The sequence below is a fragment of the Pavona decussata genome, unplaced genomic scaffold (genome assembly GCF_977016875.1).
Source record: "Pavona decussata unplaced genomic scaffold, jaPavDecu1.1 SCAFFOLD_321, whole genome shotgun sequence".
Lineage (NCBI taxonomy): Eukaryota > Metazoa > Cnidaria > Anthozoa > Scleractinia > Agariciidae > Pavona > Pavona decussata.
This window is the reverse complement of record NW_028145711.1, coordinates 2,247,826-2,256,585: the sequence shown is the minus strand read 5'-3', so window position 1 is coordinate 2,256,585 and position 8,760 is coordinate 2,247,826. Positions and strand designations below refer to the sequence as shown.

The 8,760-nt window shown below is 40.5% G+C and overlaps 1 protein-coding gene across 1 annotated transcript; it reads right to left on the bottom strand.

Moving 5' to 3' along the window:
• Window positions 1-1,303: 1,303 nt before the first annotated feature.
• On the bottom strand, window positions 1,304-7,510 carry LOC146454009 (dephospho-CoA kinase domain-containing protein-like). Its single transcript, XM_085095964.1, has 4 exons — window positions 7,300-7,510; window positions 3,719-3,922; window positions 2,902-2,989; window positions 1,304-2,096 (listed from the first exon to the last, which is right to left on the bottom strand). The coding sequence occupies exons 1-4, from the start codon at window positions 7,409-7,411 to the stop codon at window positions 1,793-1,795; spliced, it is 708 nt and encodes a 235-aa protein (XP_084952090.1). The 5' UTR covers window positions 7,412-7,510; the 3' UTR covers window positions 1,304-1,792.
• Window positions 7,511-8,760: the final 1,250 nt, after the last annotated feature.

Genomic DNA, 8,760 nt, shown 5'->3' with positions numbered 1-8,760 from the left:
GTCGTCACACTAGTGTTAAAAATTAAATCGCAATGCATATATGCATTGACTGGTTACGAGCTTTCGCGAATAAAGATACACAGAAAGAGAGACAAAAAGTTCCAATAGAAAAAACTTGTTTCAGATAAGCCTATGTTCTGAAAACCCACTCGACACCAGCGACGGGGCGACAGGCGAATCATGAGGGTGGGGGTAGGGGAAAAGAGAGGGGGGGGGGGGAAGGTAAGTGAGGTCCTAAAGAAATGATCGGAGCTTCATTTATATAGGGGAAAGTGAGTGTTGCAAACGTGTCTAAATTCGGAGTTTTAAGTTAAGATCATTAAACTTTCAGAGATTATAAGAGTGCCTTCCGTTTTCAAGTCGTTAGCCAACATTTGGGCTTTGCCTCTCACCTTCGTGTTCATGTACGATAAATTTAAGGTTGTGACAGACCAGAGCTCAGCGGCTAAGTTGGACACTCTTAGGAGCATGAAATGCTTGTGTGGGACGACTTGATCATATTTTTCTGCTATGATTTGTTTCTATTTTGTTTCGGAGAATAATTTTATCGTCACGTGCCTTTTGAGTGTCGGGTTACGTCGCAACGAACAGATGCGCAATTTCAAGTTAAAAGCTTGCGTTGATTATTGATCCTCAGAGACCCAAGAGCAGTAATGTGGGGGCGGGCGAAATGGTGCAACGAAAGTTTCGCCCGCCCGCCCCCCGACTTACTGCCTTTGGGACTCTACGGATGTAATCAACGCCTGGCTTAACTGGAAATTGAGTATTTTCGATGCGACGTAACCCGACACACAAAAGGCAAGTGACGATAAAATTTTTCTCCGAAACGAAATAAGACTAAAATAGAAACAAAAGGCACGTGACGATAAAATTATTCCCAGAAACTGAATAGAAACAAAACATGGCAGAAAAATATAGTAAAGTAACCCCACACAAGCATTTAATGCAGGTATTAAAGAGCGCCTAACTTAGCCGCGTAGCTCTGATAATCAAGAATCTAGTTACAGAAAGTAATTACTTGTCGTTGTTTATTTATTTGCTTTTTTTTTTTTTGGGGGGGGGGGGGGGTTATATTGATCAATCGATCGCTCGATTGATTGATCAACTTTTGTTTTTATTTTTTTGGATATGGCGAGAGGGGGTGGCGGTCTGGCGGATCTGCTTATATTTGGAATTCAACGACATGCCAACAAGGGAGGTGCGATCATCTAGCAGTTAGTCCATCGCGTTCCTTCCTCGCAGGAAAAACGTTGCAAATCTGGACTGTGTCCTTTTCTACTCACCCACAAGACTCCAGCTTGGCCACTTTCTAACTAGTTACAGTTTTGATTTAATTCAATTATCTCAATTTGTGGCAGTCACAATCAGTTTTGTCTTTGTTTCGTTTTTCTTGTTAAGACACTTTACAAAAAAACTAACCTAATGCCTGAAAATCTGGTAGAAGCCTCATAATTACAACAGCACACGCCATCATTGCAGACAGCAGCTAGTGCCCCATTCACACCAGGGCTTAAACACATTAAAGATCTGTTTAGTTAAACACAGTTCAAAATTGTTTCCTTCATAAAAGCTGCTTTCGGATTTTTGTCGACTACAGATTTAGCACAAATGAAAGTATAAGTAAAAGTTTATTTGAATCTTATGTCAAAGCCAACGGTTCAGCTTTCTGTTATCAATTTTCATTTTGTTAAGCCTGGTTTAATTAAACATGTTTTGTTGTTGTGAATGGGGCTAATGTAAGTTGAAGTCCCGGAAAGGGGAGTCACAGTAAATATTTCCCACCTCTTTCACGCTAAATTGAAAACTGTATTATAAAATAATTAGCCCAACTACATAAACAAGCGCTCCACACCAACAAAACGGTGACTAGTAAACCGATAACGCGAAGGGGTAGGTAGGCATACGATCGACTGAATTTTTCGTAAAGTTTCTTAACTTGTTCTTCAGTCCTCTCACGATTGGACGAGTTGTCGATTACGTAAGAGACCCTGCTGCACTTCTCATCCAATGACATTTGAGCATTAATTCTTTGCTCAGCATCACTTGCAGCGAAGTTATTCCTTTCCATCAAACGCTTTAATTGAGTGGCATGGTCACTGTAAGGATAAAAAATTGACGTCAACAAAGACTCATGAGGAAGCAACTTCAAGCACGACATTTGTGGATCCCTGATTCCTTCCCTCCCTCCCCACCTCCCTCCCCCTTCCCTCCTTCCGTCTTTCCTTCCTTCCTCCCCTCCCTCCTTCTTTCCTTCCTTCCTCCCCTCCCTCCTTCCTTCCTTCCTCCCCTCCTTCCTTCCTTCCTTCCTTCCTTCCTTCCTTCCTTCCTTCCTTCCTTCCTTCCTGCCTTCCTTCCTTCCTTCCTTCCTTCCTTCCCTCCTTCCTTCCACCCCTCCCTCCCTCTCTCCTTCCTTCCCTCCCTACCTCCCTACCTTCCTCCCTCCCTCCGTCCTCCCTTCCTTCCTCTCCTCCCTCCCACCTTCCTCCCTCCTTCCCTACCTCCTCCCTCCCTCGTTCCTTCCCTCCCTACCTCCCTCCCTCCTTCTCTCTTCCTTCCTCCCCTCCCTCCCTCCTTTCTTCCATCCCTCCCTACCTCTCTCCCTCCTTCCCTTCTTCCCTCTGTCCCTCCCTCCATCCCTCCCTCCCTCTCTCCTTCCTTCCCTCCCTCCATCCTTATTTCCTTCCTGCCTCCCTACCTCCCTCCCTCCCCCTCTCTTCCTTCATTCCTCCCCTCCCTCCCTCCTTTCTTTCTTCCTTCCCTCCCTACCTGGACATTCACTCTTTTCATTGGAATTTAAGAGTCATCAAAAGGCAGAGAAAGCGACACATCTCTTCTATCAGTTGACAACGAATGTTGTCTCATCCGAAATAAAAAGGTAAAACAAGTTTTGTCAGTCCTTACCAGTACACGACAATGACATCTTTCATCAAACAAAGAGCATTCCCCGACTCAAACAGCAGTGGTATATCAAGAATCACAAACTTTTCACCTACAAAACAGTATGAAACACAACGTAAATTAACTTGTTCTCCACAACCATTAGAATTTCTATAGAACTCCTAGTTGCTAACCCAATCCATGGAACTTAAGAATTAAAAAATGTGGAGGGGGGGGGGGGGGAATACACGAAGTAAATAGATAAACGACTGCAAATTTAAAGAAGGGTTTTTTTTGTTAGGGCTCTCAAATGAGTGGCTGTATTAATGGACACAATGTAGCTTGGTGGCTGTAAGGTAAGGGGGTGTGAGTTATAATAGGGAACTATTAAGCAAGGCATACATGAGCCAGGGATGGTAAGCAAAAGTTAAATGTTTCGTTTTTGCATACTTTTGCTCCTCACTAAAGATTGAAAAACCTCTGTGGTTTTTTGACCTTACAAATGTAGTGGTGTCAAAATGTTCCAAAAAGAGAAAAAATCTATTTCATTTTTCAATTATAAATTGTACGGAGAGTAAATGTATTGTTGCTAGTGTAGGTAACTTGTATTGAAAGTAAGGAAAGTATTGTATTGTAGGTAGAATATTGTATTGCTTGTGGTGTAAGTAACCTGTATTATATAAGTAATGTAAGCAAAATAAAAATAAAAATTCTATTTCCAGTTGCCATCTGTAGCTCATGAACATGTGTGCTTAGTTCCCTATGATGCTCGCATTGCAGATGCCAGAATATGTTGGTTGCTTCAGTTTCATTTAATACTAATGGATGCTTCTTCACTCACCAGTGATAAAGCATCTCACCAGCTTCCACCAGATTGATTTGAATATTTCAGGGTGAGTACAGTTGTTCAGCATGCGCCTTTTGGCATCATTTCCAAACACAATCTTCCCCAGTTTCTCTCTGTCAATCACTTCATTGGGAAGCAACACATCTCGTCCAAAATTCTTCACTATTGCATTCCATGCTGGTTGGTGGGGCTTGACAACTACACAATTTGAAAATGGTTAATTAATGTAGTAAAACCTTCATTTGGGTCTATTCTTATGGAATCCTATTTAAGTAAGATCCTACAACATCCTATAGTAATAGTATCCTAAGGACCACTACAATCATGGACAAAAGACTTCCGTGATTTTCTCCAATCTTACACAAGAGAATATTGTTACGAAAGATAAAAATAATATTGTGAGAACATTCTTGTTCTGTTGTTACCCCAACCCCCCACCCCTTTCCCCACCCTATCTCCACTTGCTTGAGCCTGTGTGCCTAGAAAGCTATGTGTACCTTCAAGTAATATTTAAAACACGAGCAGCAATGTTTTCTTGGGATTTCAAACGACAAGGCACAGCCGATTTGTTTTAGACCCGATAAAACACATGCTGCAAGTTTTTTTTGAACGGCTAAAAAACATATTTCCTGGAAAAGCATGTGTCAAGAGAGTTCACAATGATCCTTTTGTGAACGTCGGAAACAAGCATACGTGAGAAAAATATTAAACACCGCATACCAATAAGGAGGAGGTTTTATTGGGTTTTAAAACCACTGCATGTGATGTTTTATCGACCATTTGATGGGTCAATGGGCTTATGAATTATTAATGAGTTTTTGAAGTATTATTTCATTTGAGTTGAAGAAGAATGTTTACAGGTGTTGCGTTGTGTGCACCTGAGAGGCAAGCTTCTAAGGGGTTACAGGCATGTTCCCCCAGAAAAACTTGAAATGTAGAAGCTCTCAAATGTTATTTTAGAACTTGTCATGATTTCTTCAAAAAACCAGTCTAGTTCAGGTTTAAAATGGTAGCGTTTTTATTGCTTACAAATAAACATTATTTAATATGTACATGCTTCCATGGATGTGTGGAGAATGGGGAGTAACAGAGACAAACCAGGCCATGTGATACTTGCACCAAGCAAGTAATTCACACTTTTTTTCCTGCTGCCTTGGTTGCTAGTCAGCCCAGGGGTTTGCTGGAGGAGTGTTCAAATTTGGTTAAAAAAAAAAATAAAGGCTGATGGCCTACATGACTCCTTCTCCACGTATGCGGCCACTTTTCGTCACGGTCTTCACTCTTGGATTGGTTTGGCTCATTTAAATTTATAATAATTCTTACAATCATTGAGATCAATGTAATGATACGTTCTGAAACATTGTTTGGACCATGTTATAGGCTTTATCTTGCATTTTTTGTAATGCCGGCCCTACCATAAGTCCTTGTCGTAAGGTGTTGTGGTTGATATATGCATATGTCTCTTTGATTCTTTCTTTAATGTTTTAGCTTCTTGTAAAAGCTATGCAACTTAGAAGAGTGAAGTCTGTTTCGGCTACGCCTGCATTTTGTCATCACTTCACTCTGCTTTGTTTGTGCAACATCATGGCCATTGCTTCAAGCCCTTCAGATGCACGATGAGGTACATGACTACTTTAGCAGGGATGGGTTTGATGTTTGTGAACTCACCATTCAAACCTTTTAAAAGTCCCCATATTCCATTCAATGAAGAATTTTTGATGACACCCATAATTACTTAAGAGCAAATTTCCTTCTGGAATCATTTGAATTTTCCCTAAATTCACTCACTGTATGAGGATTAAAGTTTCTGGATGCAATCACAATGCTATGCACGGGAATTATTTTTAAACTAACAGCTTTCTTTTTAGTTCAGAATAAACTTAGATGAAGCATATGCTAGCTACACCCCTGAACTGAGATGAGTATTTTTGTAAAATTAAGAGCAATAATGCTACTTCTACCTAGGATGCCACCGTTTGACATGAATGAAAAAATTACATTTAACAGCACAGCTGAGGAAGGTGGACATAAAGTTCTTTGGGTGGCCACTGTGCAACTACTTGTACACATGATTCCTGATAATTTGTGGTTTGCCTACTGCTCATTATTCCATGTCATAAGCAATGTGAACGATTTCCCTTTAGGTGTAACATTGGTCATGCAACAACTTCATTCCCAGGGAGTTGGGGGGGGGGGGGGGGAATAAAACACAAGGAGGTTGGTCCTGCAAGATTTCTTGCTGCCCTCCTTGGTATCCCAGCTGTCTCGTTGTTACAGCTTTTTTGATATAAACCAACAACCCCCACCCCCCTCCCCAGCCACCAACCAATCATCCAGTCCATTGCATTTAAAAATCCCACAACTGGACCTTCTGACTCATGATGAACCCTCAACCTTGCAGAAGTGGGTTTTTTTTCAATGACGTGAATGTTTTCCCGGGGTAGTCAATCGATAAAAATTGATATCGGAAAATCATTCGATAAATTGAAGTTAAACGATATCGATTTTATCGGTCAATCTATAAAATTCGATACTGACACACCGAAGAAGTGTTAATGTTATCGATTTTATCAGATTCATCGATCATTATTGAATCGATAAAAATTATCCTGTTTCCGTTGAGGGAGCGTTTGATTGTGACTCTTTAAATGTAGATTTCAAAGGCGGCAATGAAATGATTTGTTGACAAACACTGTACAAGAGACCAAAGAGACTGCATTACGATTTTCTTCCTGATTTTATTGTTCGATTAACCGGGTTCGATTACAAACGTAAATTATTTTTCCTTTTCCGGGTTCTCGGCTTCAAGATTGTCGTCTAAATTTTTTCTGTTCCTTTGTTCCGTTGGTTTTGAAACCACGTTTTACCTAAGAAATATGGGGAACTAGAAGAATTTAGATTACGAGCCCGAGGGCGTCTAGATGACTTGTTTATATCTTTACTCAAAAAATCACGAAAATGTTAAAGACTGGGTGAAAGAGCAACGAGCGTGCGATTGTCTTACATCAGCAAATAAATAAACCAGTGGAATAATCAACCAGGGATATATCGGATTTCATTCAAATACAACACACGCTGAGTAATACTAAACGTTTGTAGAAAAGATGAAGCAATTTATATCGTTTTACGAACAGGGAAGTTGTTATAAGTGTCTCTGCGAGTTCTTTAATATCTTTAGGTGTTGACGTTTCGAAAATTGGAACGATAATTCAGTTTCGATAAAATCGATAGCCCTGATTCAAAAATCGATAAGTATCGATTACTCACAACGAAATATTTTATCGATTTTTATCGAATTTCGAAAAATTAATCGATTTTTATCGATTGTTATCGAATGCTATCGATTATCGATATTATCGATTGACTACCCCGGGATGTTTTTAAAAGAAATTTTGTGTTCAAAGATAGGAAAGGTATCCGCACTGCCCCATACATCAACAATACATGCACCACTTTCTTCCAAAACGACAAACGTGAATAGAGTTTGAGTTGCAGAATATATACGTAATTAATGTGTAAGTTCCTGCGAGCTCAAGTGAAAGAATTTTCCTTCATACCTAATTTGGCTACCTTACCTTCTCGAGCGATTTGATCGGCATCCACAACTTGGCTTCCCAAATCTTCAAATATCCTTGAAACCGTGCTTTTTCCAGTTGCTATTCCTCCAGTTAAACCGACAATAAACATTTTTCTGCGGCCTTATTGCATCTTTAATTTGTTTTGTTAGTCACCGCAGTGAAAATGTCTCCGCCATCTTGGATAAAAGGGCAGCAGGGGACTGGAGACTACTAAAGTGCACCGTAACGCCAGAGGCGCTTCGTTACGAATCATGCGACAGTCACGCTCGGTCATGCAATGCGCATCATTGTCAAGTTGTAACCACCTTCCCTTCCAAGAGATACTATGGATTTGCATTTCGAAACCTCTCTTGACCTTTAGTGCGGCTTCCACGTCTGTCGAAAAGTGTGGATTTTTGACTTTTTGTTTGTGTGTTTGTTGATTTGTTTTTAAGATGGTGAAAGGACTTATTGATATCCGACGATTCCCCAGGTATCTATAGAAAACAGCTGACTCCGTATCTTTCTTTGGCCTCGAAGGTAGGAAAAATTTTTTTGGCATTTTTAATCTGAAAGCGGAAAGAATTACCGCCAGATTTTGCCGTCTGGATTCAGAAGTGGACTGCCGGGCCGAAGGTTCCTGGCGACTGGACCTCTAGTCTGTTCCAGGCTCCTAGAGAGATGCGCGAAGGAGAGTGCGAGGGGACGAAAACGCCATTCCCCCCTCGTTTTCGTCCCCTCGCACTCTCCTTCGCGCATCTCTCTAGGAGCCTGGAACAGGCTACTGGACCTCCTTCTGTGACATCCTTAAAAGTAAACAACGGTAACACAAAGCTTGACAAGAAAACCTAGCTTTTGATTGATTGATTGATTGATTGATTGATTGCTCAATTGATTGATTGATTGATTGATTGATTGATTGATTTCCTTAAAGTGACCTATCAGCGATCACTTATCTTGAGTGAAGAAAGGGGCAGATTCAGTGACAACTGAATGCTTATCACAAAGTTCGAACGCACAACCTTTCAATCGGGCACAAGATGAAGTGAGGTTTACAGGTCTTACAGGTCTCGGCTCGTTTTGAAACAATGCCTATTCAGAAATATTCCAACGAGATGAAACTTCTTTTTTCTGAATCATTCAACACTTTACCAATTATGGTGTAGTGTGTGGCATTATAAAAACAAGATAAACGGTAGATTTTTCAACCGGCATAACAATGATATGATAGTCCTTCCTCTCGGGGAGTACTTCTGTGTATATTAGGTATGTGGGTCAGTGTACCGCTTGTAAGGTGTGGTCTCGGTACGTTAATTATCCGAGATGGGACATAGAAAGCAGAGAGTTTTAGTCTCTAATACATGTGGGTGTCATTTAACAAGAAACCGAAGAATGTTGCGTTAGATGGAAATTGGAAATTGAAGTAGTAAGAACCTTTAGTTTAAAAATAATAAATGTGTCTCTATAATATACCGATAG

Coding starts and splice junctions, on each gene's coding strand:
- LOC146454009 (XM_085095964.1), bottom strand. CDS start 7,411: ATGTTTATTGTCGGTTTAACTGGAGGAATAGCAACTGGAAAAAGCACG. Junction 3,923..7,299: donor CGATCAAATCGCTCGAGAAG/GTAAGGTAGCCA, acceptor CAAATTGTGTAG/TTGTCAAGCCCCACCAACCA. Junction 2,990..3,718: donor GGTGAGATGCTTTATCACTG/GTGAGTGAAGAA, acceptor ACTGTTTTGTAG/GTGAAAAGTTTGTGATTCTT.